This window comes from Symphalangus syndactylus, chromosome 13, assembly GCF_028878055.3.
Source record: "Symphalangus syndactylus isolate Jambi chromosome 13, NHGRI_mSymSyn1-v2.1_pri, whole genome shotgun sequence".
Classification (NCBI taxonomy): domain Eukaryota; kingdom Metazoa; phylum Chordata; class Mammalia; order Primates; family Hylobatidae; genus Symphalangus; species Symphalangus syndactylus.
Window position 1 is genome coordinate 78,183,131 of NC_072435.2, and position 24,862 is coordinate 78,207,992.

Below are 24,862 nucleotides of genomic sequence, written 5' to 3' on the forward strand. Positions count from 1 at the left end.
AATATAATAAGAGAACAGAATGTTTTCTAGGCACTGCTCTCCTTACTAGATGCCAGGACTTCATCTGGGAGGAATAAAGTGATATAACAGGTGTTTAAATTCATTAGGCAATTATACACAGCCTTCTTTCCTCATAATATCTGGTCTCTCACAGAAAAATATAATGGAACTTAATATATCATTTGGATGACCTGCATTTGTTTAGATTGTTGAAGGAGCAAGAGACATGGTTGATTTGAGATATAGATTCAGAATAGAACAAAACTGGATTTATTAAGAAATATGATCCTTACTGTAAAATTTCTGGTGTGTTTCATTTAGGAGTTGTTACAGAAACCTATTCAAGAGTGGAATTTCCTGATATTACTTAAAAGGTAGCGTTTGAGTTAGAAGCTAAATAAAGCCTCTAGTACATCCTGTATAATTTTTATTACTATCTGGTAATCAACATTTATAGCACAATGTTAAGACTTTTTATCCTTTGCTTTTATTAAGATTTGACTGGCCCATGGCATGAAGTTGCATGTGTCTTCTGCACTTCTGAATGTTGCTGGAGTTCACTGTTGCACTGAATGTGCCTAGCAGGGCACCATACAAGGGGACAAAGACAGCCAGTGCATTTGAACGAGGGCATGTTTAAGTAGGGAGTAGGAAGCCGGAGATTCCAGTCAGTTAACCGATCCCTTCCACTTCTTATTCCCCTTTGCTTAATCCGAATTTACCGAGTGCCAGACATGCACCTGGCAAAAACTTTTTGCTTGTCTCCCTGCAGGGTTCCAAGGGCCCTGAGCCAGTCAAAAAATGATCGACAGTTCAGTTAGGGAGAGTTCAGTAAACTACTAAACTACCACTGTTAAAGCAGACAGAATTCCCATTAGAAGAATGCTTTTTGGACCTAATCCAATGATAATAATCTATTAAAACAAGTTGTCTAATCTTATGAGTTAACATGAAAAGAGAAGTGGATGCAGGGTGAATTGCAAAATGTTTGCACGTGTAAGTTCAGTTTATTTAATTTTAAATAATTAGAGCATGGCAATGATTAGTGCTAATTGGAGCTGTGTCAGGCTGAAAGAATTATCCAAGTGTGTTTTGAAGACTCATGAGAGATTTTTACAGTAAATCTTATTTAACTCTAGAGTTTGTTTTATTGATAATGCTAAAACTCAAAGACATAGATCTTAATGAAAAAAATACGAGATTTTAACACAACCTGAAATAATTTGAAAGTAGTACTATAATGATAGCTACAAAGGCTAGGCATGCTTTAAAAGATTAATGGGGAGTGTTTTAATGGCCATCAAAATAGGTATTTAGTAAATGTAAAATTCTGTTTTAAGTGACTTGAAGTAAGATCAAACTTTTGGGTTGTATTGAAGTCTTATTCAAATGGAGAATGAATACTGCAATGATTATATGGGTTTCATAGTTTGAGTACTTTTCTGTTTCAAAATCTTACCGTGAATTTGCGTATTAACTTTCCAACATCGTAATTTCCATTGACGATTTTAAAAGTCAGTATATGATCAAAATTTAATTTCAAATTTCACATTAAAAGAGGGAAAGAAATAAATTAGAGCAATTACAACTACACAAAGATTTCATCTATTTAGATTGGTCACCACCAACAGCCTCCAAAAATTGCATATTTTCAAGTTGTTTTTGGCAAGAAGACGTTTTTGGAGAGTTATCAGAATAGAACCTAAATGAATTGAAAAACTTCTTAATATTTTCCTTCGTTCCCCAACATCTGATAGATTGCCACTTCACAGCCACGTTACTACTTTCTATGTCAACATAACATGAAATACTCCACTAGCTTATTACCTGTAAAGTTAGTATAATTTGAAAGTCACACTTTTGATGATTAATTCCAACTAATAAAGTGTGCATTTAAGAAGCGCTTAAGGGCCGGGCGCGGTGGCTCACGCTTGTAATCCCAGCACTTTGGGAGGCCAAGGCGGGCGGATCACGAGGTCAGGAGATCGAGACCACGGTGAAACCCCGTCTCTACTACAAATACAAAAAATTAGCCGGGCGTGGTGGCGGGCGCCTGTAGTCCCAGCTACTCGGAGAGGCTGAGGCAGGAGAATGGCGTGAACCCGGGAGGCGGAGCTTGCAGTGAGCCGAGATTGCACCACTGCACTCCAGCCTGGGCAACAGAGCGAGACTCTGTCTCAAAAAAAAAAAAAAAAAAAGAAAAAAAAAAGAAGTGCTTATTTGATTGTACCAATATTAATTTGTGCTTTTAGAAAAGTTATTCCATTTATTTATAACAAGTATTGTTTCTAAGCCTACTATTTTACTTTTCAAGAAGTTATTAACCGTCAGAGTAGTAAGATACATAGGTCTGAAAAATGACTCTTCGTGAAAACTCAGATTATATTTTTCACCTTTTCCCACGTTACCCATCCCCAGACTCAATTTTTGTTTTTAAGATGTTTTTAAATAACTAGCCTTCGGGTACTGTTGATATCAGTACTTTACCCCTTCTCACATATCTTTCTATATTAAAGGGATCAAACTAAATAGTACAAACCAAGAAAAATTTGGGATTAGAATTGTTTTTTCTATGATTCTACTAACCATAACTCGATCTGTTACTCTGATGTATCTGAAAATTTATAATGGCCTTTCGCTTATTCTGTTTTCTTTCATGTGGGGGTGAGGGGAAGGGGATGACCCTCTTGCTTGCTTAGTAAACCCAGAATGTTCAACTCAGCTGGCCTTTTAAGGATTCTAATTCTGCTTGGTTTTGCTCTGAATTACTAACAGTTATGAAGTCCAAGTAAGTGCCACAGTGCTGTCTGGAAATTGCTGAATAGTTTAAAATCACTGGATATTGAAAGAAGAATTGTGAAACTGATGGATGCTTTCCTATGTGAAAACTTTAGTTTAAAAACTATAGTCTAGGATGCGTGCAGTGGCTCATGCAAGTAATCCCAGCACTTTGGGAGGCCGAGGCGGGCAGATCACAAGGTCAGGAGTTCGAGACCAGCCTGATCAACATCGTGAAACCCCCGTCTTTACTAAAAGTACAAAAATTACCTGGGCGTGGTGGTGCGTGCCTGTGATCCCAGCTACTTAGGAGGCTGAGGCAGGAGAATCGCTTGAACCTGGGAGGCAGAGGTTGCAGTGAGTCAAGATTGCGTCACTGCACTCCAGATTGAGCGACAGAATGAAACTTGGTCTCAAAAAAAAAAAAAAAAAAAAAAACTTATAGTTGCCTCAGTTGCCCAGTCAAGAAAATGAGCATTTTCTGAGTCAGTGTGGCATTCTGAGAAAAAAAGACAGTGTATGTGAGTTATGCCCAGATAAATGGCTGCATTTTTACCTGTGAGAAACAGTAAATAATAATTTGTCCATTTGACATTGAATTTACTATTTAAATTTAGTAGAAGACATAGCGTAATTATAGAGTTGGAGTATATTTCCATATAACAACATTAAGCATTGAAATTATATGCTTATTAATGAACATCTATAAGACATGTATGTTTATTAAATTCTATTTGTATATATAATATAAAATCTTTTTCTTGCTGGTGTCTTTTGTGTTTTCATAGAAAAACTCCCACACTCATTAAATAGCTGTCTATTATGATATCTTTGAGAGAAGGCGGCTGTATCTTAGCCTCCCCACTGAGTGAAGTCTCATTATAATTTGTCTCTTTATGTTTCCAAAATGCTGGGCTCACATGCTTAACTCATTAATGAGACTGGAACGCATCTCATAATGGCTGGTTTGTCGCACTAAAGCCACACAGAGTTTAAAGAATGTTGCAGTTTAATCCATTGGCGCAGGAAATGCATTTGCAATGTAGTTGGCCAATTGGGGCAAGATTGATAAAAGAAAATTCCTTTTCTAAATTCAGTTAATTTTGAGCTCACTTAATTTTACTTCTCCTCTCGTTGGTTGTCTTCTTCTTAAAGAACAAGGAAAGGAGTTTAATAAAAAACAAAGTGTTTTCATAGTCAAGAGAAGTATCTTCTTTACTTTTGTTTAAAGCTTTTTTTGTTGTTGTTTCTCAGGTCACAAAGGATATTTTCTTCACATATTTTCTTCATAAAGCCTGGATTGTTTTGTGGCTAACCTGATTTGACCATAGCGCACTGCCTGGTGGGAAGTGTTAAACCTCTCATTCTAAGCTAAACAAGATTACTCTGAAAGCTGGCATTCAGGGGCTTGTTTTTTAGCGTAATGGGTTAGGGGCTATGGCACACCCCTTGCAGTTCCACTAATTGAACTCTTTGGGTACTTCAGTTTCTAATAGTTAGCTCTAGAAGGGGCTTGCCATGGGTACGCAAGAAATTGCTCACTGCTTGATTTCCCCATGTTAGTTTAATGAGGAAGAATGGGTCACCATGCCAACCAAAACACCATAGCAATGGGTTTAGAGGCATCCTTCCTTGATACTTGCTTCCCATTTAGGGGTTTCTAATATACTGCAAATGCTATAGAGTGTCAGACAAAAACCAAATAGAATTTGAAATCAATGTGTCCTCTCGTACAATACATGTAAGTGACTATGTTGAGTTATCCTGAATTTTACTTCATTGTGTATTCAGACTTTTTTGATTAATTTAGAAGGTAGCCAGGCACTTATGTTGGTCTTCATTTTCAGTTGTTAATTTTTCTTTGCTAGCAGTTTTCAGCTATTGATCTATCAAAGCTCATCTACATTTAATTTCATTTGGTTTCTAAGAGCTTTTATTCTACTGTAGTAACCATTTAAAAATTTATTTTTAGAATAGTTTTAGGTTTATATAAAAATTCAGAAAACAAGGCAAAGTTCTCATACACCCAGTTTCCCCTATTATTAGCGTCCTGCGTTAGTATTGTGCATTTGTTGCAATTAATGAGTCAGAGCTGATACATTATTATATCAATAGTTATTCAGATTTTTTTAGTTTTTAACTAATGTCATTTTTCAGTTCCATGATGCCAGCTGGGATGGCACATTTATTTGTCATGTCTCCTTAGACTCTTGCATGTGACAGTTTTTCAGGCTTTTTTTGTTTATTTTCTGATTGAGACAGGGTCTTGCTCTGTTACCCACACAGGAGTGCAGTTGCACAATCACGGCTCACAGCAGCCTCAACCTCCCAGACTCAAGCAATCCTCCTTCCTCAGCCTCTCTTGTAGCTGGGACTACAAGCGTAAGCCACCACACCTGGCTGATTTTTGTACTTTTTTTTTTGTAGAGGTGGGCTCTTACTTTGTTGTCCAGGATGGTCTCGAACTGCTGAAGTCAAGTAATCCTCCCACTTTGGTGTCCCAAAGTGCTGGGATTGCAGGCGTCAGCTACCACGCTCAGCCAGACTTTGTTTTTGATGACTTTGACAGTTTTGAGGATTCCCAATTATATATTTAGCAATATGTCTTTCCATTGGAATTTGTCTGATTTTTGTTTAAATGATTAATCAGGGAATAAGTTTTTTTATTTTTTTATTTGTTTTCTTTTTTTAGTTTTTTTTTTCTAATTTTCTTAAGTTTTTGTTTGTTGTTTTTGAGACAGAGACACTCTGACACCCATGCTTGAGTGCAGTGAGTACAATGTCACTCACTGTAGTCTTGATTTCCCGGGCTCAAGCAATCCTCCTACCTCAGCCTCCTAAGTAGGTGGGAATACAGATGTATGCCACCATGTCTGGCTGATTTTTTTTTTTTTTTTTTTTTTCTGTAGAGATACGATTTTATTATGTTGCCCAAGCGGGTCCTGAACTTTTGGCCTTGAGTGATTCCTCCCACCTTTGCCTCTTAAAGTGCTGAGATTACAGGTGTGAGCCATTGCTCCTGGCTGGGTATATGGGTTTTGAGAGGAAGAACATAGATGTAAAATAACATTTTCATCACATCATAACAAGGGTACATACTGTCAACACGACTTACCACTATAAAGCTGACCTTCATCACCTGCCGGTGATAGTGTTTTTCAGGTTTCTCCACTGTAAAGTTACTTTCTCTTCACATCTTCCCACCCACCCAGTTCATACTGTGCCTTTTGGAAGGAAGTCACTATGCACAGACCACATCTAGGGAATGGGAATTATGCTCCCCTTTTTTGAGATTAGAGAATATATATAAATTATTTGGAATTCTTCTGCAAAGAAGTTTTGTTTCTTCTCTCATTTATTTATTTTTTGTTATCACTTATCAATATGGACTCATGAATATTTATTTTATACTTTGGGTTATAATCCAATACCACTTGACTTTTTTTGATGCTCAAATTCTTCCAGCTTTGGCCATTGGGAGCTCTTTAAGTGGGTTCCTGTGTCTCTTTCACACTTGGACATATCTGTATCAGTGTACTTTTACGTGTGTTTTGAGCACTTTCTCCCTTTCTGGCACTACAAGTTGCTTTAAGCTCATCTTGTGTATTTTCTGTTCCAGTCCTAACATCAATCCATTTATCCAAGGAGCCCTGATACACTTTATTGGAAAATGGTAACAACCATTGAAGGAATAAATACAAAAAAATTTAAGTAAAATTCAGGAAAATATCTTTCAAGTATGATTAAATGAGAGACTAGATGATCATCTTAAGCTGTTATATGTTTAGCTGGAGATGTACTAATGCTTTCTGATGGATGCTTGAACTCAATGGGAAACATGATGGTGTACTATGGGTTTAAGTGGACAGAAGAACTCCTGATAATCTGAAATACTGAATATATTAACATACTTTTTTATGCCCCTTAATCTTTAAATTTTTTCCTCACAAAGTCTGGATATGCCCACTCATTGAACCTCTCTTAATATCTTTTGAAATACCAAACATTATAAAACTCTTTAATCTTGTCTGTTAGTTGATGTGGGGGAAAAAAACAAGTGTTTCTAATCTTGTAGACAGGATGATTATTAATAAGGAAACCCGTTTTTCTTTTAAAGGGAAACAGAACAACTATGACAACTTGATTATGATGAAACTTTGATTAATCACATGGATATTTTCTAGAAACAATTCCTAACCATACTTTCAGCCATGCATTCCTTCTTGTCACATGTTCAGAAATTATGCCTTTGAGGGGAGTATCCAGTGATAACTATTTTGGGAAGGAGGAGAGCTAAGAGAAATCCTATTTTACTGACGTAAGAAAAGTGATGGATGGTGAATAGAAAATAGAAGGTGCTAGATTTTTGTTATGTCTGGATAGCTTTTTCTGTGTCTTATAACTTTCAGAAACTGATTTTTATCTACTTTATTATTACAACTACTATCATTGCCAAGGGCTTAATTTGGAATTAAATGAGCCTTATGCTTAAGTAATTTATTCTCGTTAGTTTGCCAAAATGTAGGTCTCATGATGGTTTTAATATTCTACAGCAGGATGTTTACATTTTGCTTTCATTGAGACTAAAATATTCCTTTTCAGTTTCATTTATGTCCCAGAAAATCTGAGGTCAGAAGACAATATCGAAGCTGCTGTTATTAATGACATAATAGAGAGGGGAGCTGTTATAGTTGAATTTTACTTTACTCTTATTTTTATTTATTTAGTCAAAGACCCCCATAGAAGGGAATAATTCACTACAGGCCTTCTGTAGAGGTATCACCACTAACTAATATAGTAGAGTCTTCTCATTGGCTTCTCCCTCATATTTCAGGTGATGTGTGGGGACGATTTTGATGTTTTCTGATAAATTTCACATTATTCACTCATTAAGCTATAGTTATGTACTTTCATTCCATTAGTGTGTCAAAAAACTAAGTTGTCAACCAGGAACCTTATACTGGCTGACTTTAATTCTATGATTTTCTATGTATGGCAGTTTCAGGACAAACCCTCTAAAAATTTTATAATTAGAAATATCTATTTTTGTTTATCAGAAAAGTGGGAATTAGAGCTGATTTCCTTTTTTATGTTAAATAACTTTAAAAATGAACATATTCGAATATCTTAAAAATTAGACTTTCGTGGTGGCTCATGCCTGTAGTCTCAGCACTTTGGGAGGCTGAGGCGGGCGGATCACCTGAGGTTGGGAGTTCGAGACCAGCCTGACCAACATGGAGACACCCCATCTCTACTAAAAGTACAAAATTAGCCTGGTGTGGTGGTGCATGCCTGTAATTCCATCTACTCAGGAGGCTAAGCTAGGAGAATTGCTTGATCCCAGGAGGTAGAGGTTGCAGTGAGCCGAAATCGCACCATTGCACTCCAGTCTGGGTAACAAGAGCGAAACTCTGTCTCAAAAAAAAAATAATAAAATAATAAAATAAAAAATACAAAATTACCCTTTCATAAGGCAGACCTATAATGTTTTGTGAACAACTAGGTGAATTAAAACATGAAGAAACCCTGTCCATACTGGTGTGAAATGTATCTGTAAATTTTTTGTTTGTACAGATGCAGTAATTTTCCCATTTATATTTATACTTTTACAACAAAGTTGTAGTTAGCAAAATGTTCCTCCAGAACATATGCTACTACTATAATGTGTGCTTTTCATGGAGAGAGGGAAACAGGCAGAAAACATGATGACATAAAGGTGAAAAGATCAAGTTTCTGTATGTAGTGACAACAAACTGCTTGAGAATGGTGACTCGGAGTTGTGTGGAATACTTTTGACTTTTTTTTTTAAGAGATGAGGTCTCGCTATGTTGCCAAGGCTGATCTTGAACTCTTGGGCTCAGGGCATCTTCCTACCTCAGCCTCCTGAGTAGTTGGGACTACAGGCTACTGTGCACAGCCAATTCTGTTAACTTTATGAGCCTTTGTGTGGGATATTGGGAGCTAGGACTTAGCATAATGGTATAAAACGTGTGAGAGAGAGATAGAAACTGACTTTTAAAAGTTTGAGGGTCAGACTTAGTTTAAGAATCATTTATTTGAATTCCTACAAATGTCAGACTCTGTGTTACCCTCTTGGGAGAGATGTGTCAGTTACAGCTTAGCTCTAGAAGAGAGTGTTTTGATATTGTATATCCCACTGCTGTACATTTTGTTTTTATATTATTTCCCATTGAATTTAAGAGATTTTCTCATAAAATTAAGGTAACAATCGCAAGATAAGTATATTAGAGCATGGAAAAATATTTTTAATCTTGAGAAGCAATTATAAAATAATAGCTTCAATAAATAACAAATACAGAAAAGTGTAGGAACTGGCCGTGCACGGTGGCTCACACCTGTAATCCCAGAACTTTGAGAGGCTGAGGTGGGCAAATCACGAGTTCAGGAGTTCGAGACCAGCCTGACCAACATGGTGAAACCCCTACTAAAAATACAAAAATTAGCCGGGCGTGGTGGCACACGCCTGTAATCCCAGCTATTCGAGAGGCTGAGGCAGGAGAATCACTTGAATGTGGGAGGCAGAGGCTGCAGTGAGCCGAGATCGTACCACTGCACTCCAGCCTGGGTGACAGAGTCTCCAAAAAAAGAAAAAAGTGTAGGAAATACCACATCAGTTATCTACTTGCCTATAACCCAAATTTAGATTTGTTAATATATTAATTGCATATTTTTAAAATCTAGTCAGTGTAAGTTTAGGTATGTCAAGTTGTCAACCTTTTAGTTTTTTTCAAATAAGCTTTTCAAATAAAGGGGAACCACACACAGATTTGAAACCATCTTTTCTGTTATTCATGTACTTATCTCCCTACACTAGAGGTTTCCTCGTCTTGTGTTTGGTATAAATATTTCTAGACTTAAATAAAAAATCAAAGGCCTTTTGTACATATGTAAGCATTTGTGAAAATTTTCACAAAAATATTTTTAGAAAAATCCTTTTCTAATGCTCCCTGTCAAAGATTGTACTTAGCTAATGTTAAGTACAATGATAATTAAACTAATGTTTAAATATCTCACACTTTGAAGTCTTATTTTCTTTGTATGAATTTTGCTAGTTTTAGCTTGCAAGTCTTTTGCATTGGGAGATTCATGCCTTATCTATACTTGCATCTGAGAAATACAAGTGTTAGGTCAGTTTGATACACCAAGCTGCAGATACAGAAATGCTAAAGTAAATTGTAGGGTCCCTTGACTCCGACTCCTAGTAGTAGCTTAGTAAAAATTTGCTAATTTGATTTAATCCATAAACCATAGCACAGGGACTAAATTAGAAATGAAAACCTTTTCCATGCTTTCTTTTATCTTGTTTTAAGGCCATCTCCACAAGAACAGTTGAGATGTTTTATTAAAAATTGGATTTGAAGAGTTACTTGTTTTTTTATCAGAAGCTTATTTATATAGTTGATTTTTTTGAGACCAAGTTTGGCTCTTGTTGCCCAGGCTGGAGTGCAATGACGGGGCCTCGGCTCACTGCAAACTCTGCCTCCTGGGTTCAAGCGATTCTGCTGCCTCAGCCTTCTGAGTAGCTGGGATTACAGGCATGCACCACCACGCCTGGCTAATTTTGTATTTTTAGTAGAGATGGGGTTTCTCCACGTTGGTCAGGCTGGTCTCCAGCTGCCAGCTTCAAGTGATCTCCTGCCTTGGCCTCCCAACGTGCTGGGATTACAGGCGTGAGCCACCACGCCCAGCCTAGTTGATAATTTTTAATAAAATTTTATGAGAAAGCATCAGAGACACTTGAAAATTACAGTTTCATACTTTGGCTTCTACTTTTTTTAATTTTTATTTTTAAGTTCCTGAGTATATGTGCAGGATGTACAGGTTTGTTACATAGGTGAATGTGTGTTTTGGCCGGTACTTTAAAAGTCATAGCAAATCACACCACTTTAGAAACTCTTCTACTTTAAACATTTTAAAATCAGCTTTACCTATTGGTTTAGTTTCCCTTTAAGAGTGTCACTCATTGGCCTGGGTAACATGGCAAAACACCATCTACAAAAAAATACACATGCACACGCCTGTGGTCTCAGCTATTCGAGAGGCTGAGGTGGGAGGGTTGCTTGAGCCCAAGAGGTTGAGGCTGCAGTAAGCCATGATCGTACCACTGCACTCCAGCCTGGGTGAGAGAGCAAGACCCTGTCTCGAAAATAAATAAATAAAAGAGTGAGTCATTTATTTCGTCCTTACAGAACTCACCATTAAGTTAGAATAAGTATATGAAAGCATTTCACTTCAGAACCGTAGTATCTTTTGATCTTAGTGACTGTCAGTTGTTCAAATGAGGGATTATATATGAAGATACTTTAAATGTGAAGTGCTACATAAATTAATGTTTGTTAGCATTTTATTACTTATGTTTTCTTGTTTTTATGTCATTTTCATTTTCTCAATACTTAGACATATAATATTTAACATTGAATAGTTTTCATTATTCATATCTTTATAATCCATTGTATTTAAATTTTCTTTTAGCATAATAAATGCAATAATATGACCACATCTGGAAACTCAATTTTATTTTGATAATTATTAAGATATAACAAATTATTAGAGATACTTCTACGAAAAATTAAAGAATAAAGTAGTTTTGCCTTGTTATGACATTTCTGTCTTTAGAAATAAAATAGAATTACATCATTGTTAAGGCTAACTACTTCTGGAGTTTAATGACTAGCAAAGAAATCTGACCATGTTTCCTCCTTCGTGTGGCTCTCCTGTCCCTTGGCTTCTCTTCTTGCCTGATTACAGCTGTTTTTGTAATGCTTTCTGTCTCCCTCTCTACATCCCCAGCCACTTCCATCACAAGATATTGTAATAGAATGGTCTTAGGCACATTTTAAAAATGAGCTTTTGGTGCAAATTCAGAATTCAGTTGTCTTTCAAGAGCAGTCTTCTTTATCTATGATATCTTGTCTCCTTTATCTTTGCCAAATGGTGTTTCTCACTTGTATAATCTAAGAGTATGCAATTATGTGATTGATCGATCAAGTTATTACAAGTTCTTAAGCATAGTTTTGTGGTATTTTTTTTTCTAAAATCAAGAAATTTTAGAATTATTGCTGGGTAGAATTTCAGAGGAACAATGGAATGGTTTGCAAAAGTTATTCTTAGATGATAATGAGGCTTTGAAGTATTTCACCAGTTTAAAAGTTAGATTGGTGGGCCGGTCACGGTGGCTCACGCCTGTAATCCCAGCACTTTGGGAGGCTGAGGCAGGCGGATCACGAGGTCAAGAGATCGAGACCATCCTGGCCAACATGGTGCAACCCCGTCTCTATTAAAAACACAAAAAATTAGCTGGGCGTGGTGGCATGCGCCTGTAGTCCCAGCTACTCGCGAAGCTGAGGCAGGAGGATCGCTTGAACCCGGGAGGCAGAGGTTACAGTGAGACGAGATCACACCACTGCACTTCAGCCTAGCGACAGAGCAAGACTCTATCTCAAAAAAAAAAAAAAAAAAAAAAAAAAAAGAAAAAGAAAAGAAAAAAGAGATTGGTGAGGCAGAATGTGATATTTCTCCCTGTACTATTAAAAATTCCATGCAGCATTACGTGAATTAATCTTTTTTTTTTTGAGACGGAGTCTCGCTCTGTTGCCCAGGCTGGAGTGCAGTGGCGCGATCTTGGCTCACTGCAACCTCTGCCTCCCAGGTTCAAGCGATTCTCCTGCCTCAGCTTCCCGAATAGCTGGGACTACAGGCACACGCCACCATGCCCAACTAATTTTTGTATTTTTAGTAGAGACGGGGTTTCACCATGTTGGCCAGGATGGTCTCGATCTCATGACCTCGTGATCCGCCCGCCTCGGCCTCCCAAAGTGCTGGAATTACAGGCGTGAGCCACCGCGTCCAGCCTACATGAATTAATCTTAATCCAACATTTGACAAGGATGTTTTTAAAAACAAGTTAATGCTGTGAATTTGGCACTACTGTATCTGATATTAATGAATAATTCCACCTCTTAAAATTGTCTAATTTCCATCTGGTTGCTGTTTCTCATTTTCCTTATTTTACATGTTTAACTTCTAACCACCTATTCTTTTGCTTCTCTTATTTTATACTCAGAATTACCCCCTTTTAGATTTAAAAAAAAAAAAAAACTTTCATACTTTTGAAATGTAAAAATGGACATATCACCAAAAAGTGAGAAGGGAACCTTAAATGAATTACAAACTTTTTGTTTTGTTAGAGATATAAAAACTTCTAAGATCTTAAAAGTAAGATCTGAGTTTAAAATTAGGGAATAAAATAACTTGTGTTAAGAAGGACAGGGTCACCAGTTAGGAGGAGATTATTGTAGGAATCCCAGTGTTGGCACTTGGGACTAGTGATGACAGAAGAGATGGAGAGAAAAAGGACAGATTCAGGATATATTTGGACGTGAAAGTTGTGAAGACTTGATAATGAGTGGAATGTGGAGGGAAGGAAAGAGGCTATGAAGAAGAAACTGATTACGTAGTATTACTATTTCCTGATGGTGACGATGATTGGAGGAGGAACTGTTTTATTTCCGTTGGGGAAGTATGAAGTCAGGAGTTCTATGTTGGGTATTAGGGTTTGAGGTACCTAAGTGAATATGCCCAGTAGGCAACTGAATAATTGCCTGTGGAGGTGAGGGAGGGTGAAGATACAGTCATTAGCGTACATTAAGGACGTTTAAAATCATGAACCTTGTTGAGGATCATGAGGTTGAAGGTAGAGTGGAAAAGAGCATTCATAATTAGTTCTGTGGCTTCCAGCAATCAGGGTTGGTGTGGAGGAGGAGTCTGAGGAGCAGAGTCCAGTGTGGCAGTTGTATACAGTATGTAGACATTTATTTCATAGAAGTTGTTTATGCTTAAGATATATTGCTCTTTGTGGGTTGTTTTTAAAACTAAATATTTGGTGTATCCTTTGTAAGATTCTAAACCCCCTTCTGAATGTCATTGAGTAAGACAATTCTATACAACACCAGGATGTTTGCTCTAAAGAATGGCTTTACAATTGAACCATGAAGGTTGGGATATGGTGCCCATTTTAACCCTCCCCACTCTGCCTCTTTAGGACTTAGATTTTTAGATGTAACCTAAGTTTCTTTTTGGGGGAGAAGGACTTTGCCAGAAAATTAGCATTAACATGATGTCCTTTGACCCTCCTCACAGTTTTTTGTTATTCTCTTGAAATAAGTTAGTTCATTATTAAAGAATTCGTTTTATTTTTTATTTGAGTCAGAGTCTCACTCTGTTGCCCAAGCTGGAGTACAGTGGTGCAATCTCAGCTCACTGCAACGTCTTTCTCCTAGGTTCAAGCTATGGTCCTGCCTCAGCCTCCTGAGTAGCTGGGACTACAGGTGCACACCACCATGCTCAGCAATTTTTTTTTTTTTTTTTTTTTTTTTTTTTAGTAGAGATGGGGAGATGGGATTTCACCACATTTGCCAGGCTGGTTTCGAACTCCTGGCCCCAAGTGATCCACCCACCTCAGCCTCCCAAAGTTCTGGGATTACAGGGGTGAGCCACTGTGCCTGGCCTAAAGTAATTTTATTTTTAAAAGCTGTCATCAACGTGAAAAATTTGGGATTCATGAGGAGTGTTTTTGAATGTCGGATGTCACTGATATCAGTGACAATATGGGGCAGCAGATAAAAGCCTGGTTTATAAATTCTTCAAGGACGGAATTCTTTAAGACAATGAAATGGGGACTGGCTTAGACATAGCTGCATGCCTTTACTCCCTTAGAGACAAGCACAAGAGTCCTGCCATACCACATATTTTTTGATATGACTGCTTTTTGTTTTTCTTCAAAATCTAAACTATGATAAAATGAAAGACAACAGTTATTAGGTGCCTTTATCTTATGCAGAGTGCTAAGTACTTTACATTGTGGTCCCCTTGTGACCTGACACGAATTCTGAGAGGGAAATAAATATATTGAACCCACTTTGTAGAGGTCACGAAATTGAAGCTTTGATTATTGGTATTTTAGAGAGAAAAAATAAGAAGAGACAATCAAAAAATATATACAAACTACGATTCCACATTCAGGTTTTTTTTGAGATTAAAATTTCTCTAGGCCTGCTTGAAAGGTGATGGACATCAAGTCATGTTTTGGAGACATCATGCTGTGTTTTTAACGGTCCATTTAAAAATGTATTTTATCTCTAAGTGTTAAGTGTTCCCATGCTGTACTGATAATGATCTTAATTTTTCCCTTCTCTCTTTTGGTTTCAGAGGAAGAACTTGTCGCTTTTCCTCAGCATTAGTTTGTTAATTTTCTGGGGGTCCTCCCTTTTGGGTGCCCGGTTATACTGGATGGGAAACAGACCACCAAGCTTTTCCAACTCGGACAACCCCGCTGCTGATTCGGACAGCCTCCTCACCCGCACGCTCACCTTCTTCTACTTGCCAACCAAGAACCTCTGGCTGTTGCTATGTCCGGATACCCTCAGTTTTGATTGGTCAATGGATGCTGTGCCTCTGCTCAAAACAGTTTGTGACTGGAGAAACCTACACACTGTGGCCTTCTATACTGGACTCCTCCTCCTTGCCTACTATGGTTTGAAGAGCCCGAGCGTAGACAGAGAATGCAATGGGAAAACTGTAACAAATGGCAAGCAGAATGCAAATGGACATAGCTGCCTTTCAGATGTGGAGTACCAGAACTCAGAGACTAAGTCCAGCTTTGCATCCAAAGTAGAAAATGGCATTAAAAACGACATATCACAGAGAACCCAGCTTCCTTCTACGGAGAACATTGTTGTTCTGTCTTTATCTTTGTTAATCATACCCTTTGTTCCTGCCACGAACCTGTTTTTCTATGTCGGCTTTGTAATTGCAGAGCGAGTATTATATATTCCTAGTATGGGCTTCTGCCTACTGATTACAGTGGGTGCTAGAGCCCTTTATGTCAAAGTCCAAAAGCGGTTCCTCAAGAGCTTGATTTTTTATGCTACAGCTACACTAATTGTTTTTTATGGACTCAAGACTGCGATCAGGAATGGAGACTGGCAGAATGAGGAAATGCTGTATAGATCAGGGATAAAAGTAAACCCAGCTAAAGGTAATCTTTTATTTTATGCTTTTGTCTGGATAGTTTACACTTTCAGCCTTTTTATATCTTTGCTTCTTGTCTTAAAACACAGTATTAAGGAGGAAGAGGTCCTTTTATGCAGTACCTGTATCTTTCATTCTTTCTATTTTTTTAAAGAGATATGCCATATAACCAATTTAGAGACATATCCAATATTCCTTACTTGGAATAAGAAAATATTTTCCTGTGTTTCTGACTATGTTTTTCCAGAAGAATTAGAGCTCCTGTTGTGTAAACAATATTGACTATTCCAAGAATTTAGAAAAGAGCTTGGTTTTCACATTTTAAAATACTGATAGGGACAGCTCTTTTATCATACAATAAAAGGCTATCCCACTTAAGTATACTTCAGCTCTTCTATTTTCCAAGCATCGCCTGAGGAAATACAAGGCTTTCATTGAAACCTTTAAAAGATTTGGAGATTTCACTGCCTCTGAATCCTGAAAGTATGTCTCTAGATGTCAGTGTGTACACATTCAGGTATGAGTCACCTTTGGCTGTGCAGAGGCTGAGTTATCTGAGTGTTGCCAAGCAGTTAGCAAGTTTTTACTTGAGTTCTTAAGTCACTTAGAGAAACACACTTTTCACTACATAATGAGAGTTTTGATTATACCATTCATGATTGCTTTTGATTTAGAAAATTACTTGAGCAATCTCAGAATTGATAGAGTAGAAAGTAGTTTCCTTTAAAATAAAAAAGTCAAAAGCTATGACAATGGATGACTCTTGATTAGGCAATTAAATGTATTGGAAGCTAGAGGACAATTACATAAAAATAGATGTAAATTTTTAGTGCAGGAATATATCATAGTAAATAGTACTAAAGAGTCTTGTTCTTCATAAGCCATTTTTATTCTTTTTTGAGACCGGGTCTTGCTCTGTCGCCCAGGCTGGAGTGCAATGGCATGATCTCAACTTACTGCAACCTCCACCTCCTGGGTTCAAGCGATTCTCCTGCCCCAGACTCCAGAGGCACTGAGATTACAGGCACCCGCCACCACACCTGGCTAATTTTTGTATTTTTAGTAGAGATGGGGTTTCACCACATTAGCCAGGCTGGTCTCAATTCCTGACCTTAGGTGATCTGCCTGCCTCGGCCACCTAAAGTGCTTGGATTACAGGTGTGAGCCACCACGCCTGGCCTATTTTTATTCTTTAAATTATGTTTGCTTATATAGCATTTGAACTGGCATTTTTCTACTCTATCCAACACAATTCTATATCAGGATTAAAAGAAGGTGTAAAACTGTTCCAGAATATGAAAATGGCCTGCTAATAGGTATATATATATATATATATATATAAATATATATATATATACTTATATATATATATATAAAGACCTAGATACTCCAAAAGCTACTTTGGCATGCTTGTCTGATGAGCACAAATTAAGTCAAGAATTCAGTGAGCAACTACACATTTCTTTAAGGAACTAATTGCTGGTACTTACACTGTTTAATAAATTGCAGGGATTTTAATGGGAAGTTGAAGCATTAAAGTTGAGCTTCTGCATAGCATGTAATTTCTCAATTCTCTGTGAAAAATCATTACCATGTGACTTTTCCTAGGTGGCGAGTACTTCACAGTTTATTGAATGCCTGGACCCAAATCTTGTAAAAATTGTTACAATTAGTTTTTGCAGAATACTCATCAGCTAGTTTTTCTGCACTGGTAGATGTAAGGATATAGAATAAGGCTATGTTGCCAATTTATTTTCCTGCTGTTTAAAACATATAGGGAATTGAAAAAAATTCTTGGCATATTATTTGCATCACGGTGTTGTTCTGAGGGTTTATTAAATTTATTAAGTTTCAGGCTAAGCTGCTGTTACAAAAAGCCAAGACAAAACTGGCTTAAGTAAGATAGAAGCTTTATTCTTTCATGTAATAATCTAAGTATGTGAAAACACAGAGCTGATAAGATGTGGCGCCATGGGTTTTCAGGATCCAAGCTCTTTTTTTATTCCCTTGCCATCTCAGTGGTGTCACCCTGTCCTTATGGTCCAAGATGGCTCATTATCACATCAGCACTTTAGCTGACAGGAAGAGAGGGAGAAAGGGCAAATGGTGGGTGTACCCAATCTTAGAGCATATTGCAGAAATTGCACACACCATGCTTGTTCACAGACCATTGGGCACACCTACCTACAAGGAAGGCTGGGAAATGTTATCTTTATTCTGGGAAGCCAAGTACCCAGCCAAATTTTATTACACTGCAAAAGGGAGAGGGCAAATACTCAGATGCTAGGGTATAAGTAGCAGTCAGAATAAATGAAAACGTTTTGTAATGCTTAGGTATTTTCCAGCATTAGCTGGTATTTTTGCCGACAGTTATGATTCTAAATAAGATATTTTGGTACATAGTTAGAATGTTTGATCATTTCTTTATTTTTCCATTCACTAAGTAAAACAATTATTAAACATTTCCTTGGTTTCCAACATTTTCAGGTGTCCATCCAAATACTTAGGAAGTGCTGCAGAATTTAGGCACTCCAAAATATTATTAGCTAAATAAATGTACAGATGACCACTACCATGGTACGTTCTCTCAGACATCAAACACTGAATTCCTGAAACAACCCACCCCACCCATGGCCCAGTCAACTGCTTTACTTGCAGGCTTTACCATCTCAGTTGATGGAATCTCCATTTCCCCAGCAACTCTGGCCGAGAATTCTGAAGTCATCCCTGCCTCCTCTTTTCCCTTCACAGCTGACCTCTTTTCCCTTCATAGCTGATATCCACTCCATCAGCAGATCCTCTCTGCTCTGTTTGTAAAAATACATCCAGAGCTTGGCCACTTTTTACCACCATCACTGTTGGCATCATGGCCCAGGTGACCACCATCTTTTATCTGGAATATATATATATATATCTATATCTGGAATATATATATATGGAATATATCTATATCTGGAATATATATATATGGAATATATCTATATCTGGAATATATATATATATGGAATATATCTATATCTGGAATATATATATTTCTGGAATATATATATCTGGAATATATATATATATATTTTTTTTTTTGAGACAGAGTCTCACTCTGTTGCCCAGGCTGGAGTGCAGTGGTGCAATCTTGGTTCACCACAACCTCCGACTCCCGGGTTCAAGCAATTCACCGGCCTCAGCATCCCAAGTAGCTAGGACTACAGGCATGTGCCACCATGCCCAGCTAATTTTTGTATTTTTAGTAGAGTCGGGCTTCACTATATTGGCCAGGCTGGTCTCAAACTCCTGACCTCGTGATCCACCCGCCTCGGCCTCCCAAAGTGCTGGGATTACAGACCTTATCTGTAATATTAGTAAAAGACTCTAGCCTCACCTCCCAGCTTGTATTTCTTGTCTTTTAGCATGTCTTGTACTTTTTTCTTTCAACTCAGCCATGATGTATTGGGTAATAAGAAATGAGGTGAATAGGCTTTATTGTGAGATTTTATGTAAATCTGGCTAGGAGTTGGACTGTATTTTGCTATAGCCGTGGGTGCCAGAGATGTCACATTCCTCTGGTGGCCTTGTTTTTGGTCTTCCCAGTTGTCTGTGGGCTTTCCCACGGACTCAGTTTGCTTTGCATCTATTTCAGCTGTAATCAACTATTATTATACTGCAGCTCTGTTGGTATGGGGGAGGAAAAATGTTCTATTATTTTATGACTAAATCTTTGCCTCTCTGGGCTACTACCTTCGCAAGTGTTTCTTATCTTTCCTTGTGTCCCACTCCAGTTAAGACAGGAAGGCTAGAGGGGGCTGAGTTGAGAGGAATGGCTTTCCCCCACAGCTCTGGGACAAGGCTGAGATCTTTCCCTTATGGAGTTAGTGGTCTTTTGTCATGACAGATGCTCTGGGTATTTTTCATAAGGTTTATTCTTCTCCCACTGCCAGAGCCAGGAGAATGTCTTTCTTGGCTCTTCCCGATGAGACTCTTTTGGGGTCCCGGGAGGGAAAACCCCCAAAAGTATGGGAGTCCCCTAAGACTGCCACCCTCAGGAGTTTCTGATTCTAAAACTAGTTCATGCTTAGCCTCCAGCACCTTGTCAAAATGAGTAGTCAATTGTTTCTGACAGTTTCTGTCTCCAGTAGCTTCTGCTCCAGGTAAGCTCTCCTGTGCTGTGTCTCTGGATTTGTCTTTCTCTAGATTTCAGGGTGGTGGCTGGCCCTGCGACCCCAACTCACTGATGGTTCCAAGACAAGTTATTGATTTTCAGTCTGTTTAGCTTTTTCTTTTTGTAATGATGTGAGTGACAACTTCACATTCTTTAATGTCTGAGCTGAACTCCTGCTTCTATTCACCTTCAAAGTCTATGCTTAACCAGCAGCCCTGGTGACCTTTTGGAAACACAAGTCAGAGCATGGTGTTCCACTGTCCCCAATTATTCTCTGGCTGCCAGTTTCTCTCTAATTGAAGGCACATAACAGTGGCAGCGAGGGAGGGAGAGAGTCACGGGTTCAAAAACTATTTACTGAGTACTATGCTCGCTTCCTGGGTGATAGGTTCAGTTGTGCTCCAGGCCTCAGCCTCATGTAATATGCCTTTGTAACAAACCTGAACTTATAGCCTTAGAATCTAAAATAAAAGTTGAAAAAAAAAAAATAAATAAAATTAGAACAGTTCTGTACTTTATAAAAACTCTAGCTAGATAGATTATAGATATGATAGATATAGATGCACACAGTCTCAGGACCCTGTGTATACTCACCAGCCTTTCCTTCCCTTACTCCACTCCAGCCCTGCTGGCCTCTTCGATGTGCCTTTTATATGCCAGGTAAGCTCCTGCCGCAGAGCTTTTACCCTTGTCATTGCTTCTTCCTGCAATGTGTTTTCCTGGTTATTCTCACTGGGGTCTCCCTTACCTCCTTTAAGTCTCTGACCAATTGTTGCATTATCAGTAAGGTGCTTTATGTAAAATTGACTGCCCTACTATAAATTACAGCCACCCCTCCACCTCTGTCTTACCGAGCATTTCCTATCCTCTTTCCATGCTTCATTTTTCTCTTCGCACTTATCACTATTTGACAATCTTTTCTATAATTATGTGTTCATTGTATGAACATGTTGTCAGCATACACTAGAATGTACAACACAAGAAGGGAGATTTTTTTTTTTTTTTTTTTGACGGAGTCTTGCTCTTTCACCCAGGCTGGAGTGCAGTGGCGCATTCTCGGCTCACTGCAAGCTCCGCCTCCTGGTTCACGCCATTCTGCTGCCTCAACCTCCCGAGTAGCTGGGCTTACAGGCGCCCGCCACCGCGCCCGGCTAATTTTTTTTGGTATTTTTAGTAGAGACGGGGGAGACGGGGTTTCACCGTGTTAGACAGGATGGTCTCGATCTCCTGACCTCGTGATCCACCCGCCTGGCCTCCCAAAGTGCCAGGATTACAGGCGTGAGCCACCGCGCCCTGCCGAGATTTTTACATTGTACAAAATGCCATAGATGCTGCACCGAGGACTGTGCCTGGTAAAGCAAAGGCATTCAGTAATGGATATGTTCAGTATCATTACAGTCATAGTCCTTCTCTTTAAGGAGTTCATGATCTGTTTACAAATAGAACGTACATGCATAAAATAAGGCAAAAGTGTGAAATATTATGAGTTTGATATGCCAGGTAGTGAGGGATGCTTTATCATGAGAGGGTTAGAATCGGGAGTGGAGGTAGTTTCGGATTGTGAGACTGCATCTGTGTGTGACATATACTTCCATTTTGATACAAGGCAAAACTGTTCCAATCCAGGTTTTTTACATTTTTTTCTGTTTATAAGATGTTAATAATAATTCTGGCTACAGTTACTTCCTTAGCAATTATGAGACTGGCAGTAATCTTCCTTAAGACAGATTTTCTTAGTCTAATACATTATTTGAACCTAAGTAAAAGATTAGAAACCCTATAAAGCTAGTCTTGTGTATGGTTTTCTGAGATTACAGATGGAGTTAGGATTTTTTTTTCTTCCTTTGAAAGCCTTTGCAAATTCTGGAATACTTCAGTCTACCATGTGCTTTAATGGAATATAATTTTAAGCCTCATGAAGCAGTATGCATTAAAACTGCTGCCTTCAGTAATGGGTCCTGTAGACAGCTGCCAGTCATTAACTGATTGGATGCAAATGACGATGAGTAAACCCTGTCAGAGTGACTGTGCTGCTAATTTATGGTTTAAATCTGGATAGTGGAGAAATGATAGCTGATTTGGACTATGTAAACCACAAGTCCTGTCTCATTATGTAGTTGATAATGTCAGGAAAATACTAGACATAGTTGATTACTGTAGTTTGCTGATTTCACAATGACTCTTTGCATTTCTGTGCTTAGGAAAAAGCAAATTTTCTCTGATGACGCCTTAATGAGCAAGCCACATTATATCTGAAAGGGTTTCCCCCGCCTGCCTTTAAAGCGACTCATTTTTAAAGCCATATTGATTAGTATTTGCTTAAAGAAATAATTTCTTGATTCATTACAAAGCAGTTAAATGTGTGGTCACCCTTTTTGCTGTGGCCTCCTCTAAATCCCCGTGTGGCTCTAGTCTCTGTAGAATTTGGCACCATTGATCTCTTACCATAGCTTTTAAGCCACTGCTTGGTTTTGACTATCTTTCTCCAATTTCCCACAGCTTTCTCTTTTCTATGATTTTTGCTTCCTCCCTAAACTAATCCATTCTTCAAGTTTTTTGTTGTTTCTTTTTTTTTTTTCCCTAAAACCTGCCTTTATTTTCCCTTCCCTATAGTATCTAGAACATTTCTTGGTATATAGCAGGGATCAATAAATATACAATTGAATTTCTAAGTTATGTTCTTTGTGACCGCCTATCCATGAGGAACTTTTCTCACCTGGGTGATCTGCCGGCATCTCAAACTGGTCACCTCTCTTCCCTAAAATCAGCTTCTTGCAAACTTCCTTATTAATTAACGTCATAATCCTAGGCTAACAAAGTTATAGATAAGCAGATCAGTGAGCACATAAACATAAAATAATTGTAGTATATATGGCAGCACATCTGGCTTGCTAAAGGCATTTTAAAGTTAGGTTATAGATTCAAAATCAAATAGGTTCTGAGAATGGTTTATTAACTATGTCAATTTGATTTAAAATAATATGACTATGGTGGTTAATTGTTTGAAAGCAATTTCTTAAATAGTTAAGAACAATAAAGAGTGAATCTGCACTTTGGGAGGCCGAGGCGGGCAGATCACGAGGTCAGGAGATTGAGACTATCGTGGCTAACATGGTGAAACCCCATCTCTACTAAAAATACAAAAAAATTAGCGGGGCGCGGTGGCGGGCGCCTGTAGTCCCAGCTACTCAAGAGGCTGAGGCAGGAGAATGGCGTGAACCCGGGAGGCGGAGCTTGCAGTGAGCCGAGATAGCGCCACTGCACTCCAGCCTGGGCGACAGAGCAAGACTCCCTCTCAAAACAAAACAAAACAAAACAAACAAAAAAAAGTGAATCTGAGGAAAACTTAAGAGCTAAAGGTTGTTTTTATGCCCATTTTTAATGTAAATATGTGAAAAGATAAATACAAAAGATATATGTAAAATGATATACATATTTGGAACTTTCAAGGTGATTATCCTAGCAGTCTGCATTCACTCCCCCAGTGCCAATGACAAACATTACATTACCTTTTTAGATATAGAAAAACACAGTTGGCCAGGCGCCGTGGCTCACGCCTGCAATCCCAGCACTTTGGGAGGCCGAGGCGGGTGGATCACCTGAGGTCAGGAGTTCGAGACCATTCTGGTCAACATGGTGAAAGCCTGTCTCTACTAAAAATACAAAAATTAGCCGGGCATGGTGGCGGGTACCTGTATTCCCAGCTACTCAGGAGGCTGAGGCAGGAGAATCGCTTGAACCCAGGAGGCAGAGGTTGCAGTGAGCGGAGATCACGTCATTGCACCCCAGCCTGGGCAACAAGAGCGAAACTCTGTCTCAAAAAAAAAAAAGGAAAAAGAGAGTCAAAATTGTTTCAGTTTTGCAGCGTTTGACAATTTTTTTTCTTTCATAGACTGCTGCGAAATTGGTGGTTCTATTTCAGTTTAACACGGCATCAAATTTTAAGAAATAAGTATGTTGTAAGAATATCATTTAGGAAATAACTCACAATTTAAGTGAAACCCAAGCCTCTAAGCCATGTAAAAATTGACTATTTCCTTGTGGATTTTATAGTCTAAGCTTTTGTTTACCTCGAATTGAGTGTCTTTAACTATGATGAGTTGTAATTAACCAGCTAGCTTTGAAATGGTGTAACAAATTCTATTATTATATTTCACCAATAATTTGTCATGATATATCCAAGGGAAGATAAAAATTTTTCAACAGAGGTTCAGATTTTTATAAAACATGAAATTTACCAGTTAAGGCCAGACACAGTGGCTCAAATCTGTAATCCCAGCACTTTGGGAGGCCAAGGCAGGCAGATCACATGAGGTCAGGAGTTCGAGACCAGCCTGGCCCACATGGTGAAACCCCATCTCTACTAAAAATACAAAAATTAGCCGGGCATGGTGGCAGACGTCTGTAATCCCAGCTACTTGGGAGGCTGAGGCAGGAGAATTGCATGAACCCAGGAAGCAGAGGTTACAATGAGCTGAGATTGCACCATTGCATTCTAGCCTGGGCAACAAGAGCGAAACTCTGTCTCAAAAAAAAAAAAAGAAAAAGAGAGTCAAAATTGTTTCAGTTTTGCAGCGTTTGACAATTTTTTTTCTTTCATAGATTGCTGCAAAATTGGTGGTTCTATTTTAATTTAACATGGCATCAAATTTTAAGAAACAAGTATGTTGTAGGAATATCATTTAGGAAATAACTCACAATTTAAGTGAAACCCAAGCCTCTAAGCCATGTAAAAATTGACTATTTCCTTGTGGATTTTATAGTCTAAGCTTTTGTTTACCTCGAATTGAGTGTCTTTAACTATGATGAGTTGTAATTAACTAGCTAGCTTTGAAATGGTGTAACAAATTCTATTATTATATTTCACCAATAATTTGTCAT

The 24,862-nt window shown here is 38.2% G+C and overlaps 1 protein-coding gene across 7 annotated transcripts in view; it reads left to right on the plus strand.

Moving 5' to 3' along the window:
• TMTC2 (transmembrane O-mannosyltransferase targeting cadherins 2) overlaps positions 1–24,862 on the plus strand; it is a 462,711-nt gene that overhangs the window by 195,367 nt on the left and 242,482 nt on the right. For all 7 annotated transcript variants that reach the window (XR_008650321.2, XM_063615121.1, XM_055239351.2 and 4 more), the window contains exon 3: positions 15,007–15,835. Coding sequence is in view for 6 of the 7 variants with exons in the window: in XM_063615121.1 (XP_063471191.1) it covers positions 15,007–15,835 (829 nt within the window). In the remaining variant the exon portion in view is untranslated. The remainder of the gene's footprint in view (positions 1–15,006; positions 15,836–24,862) is intronic.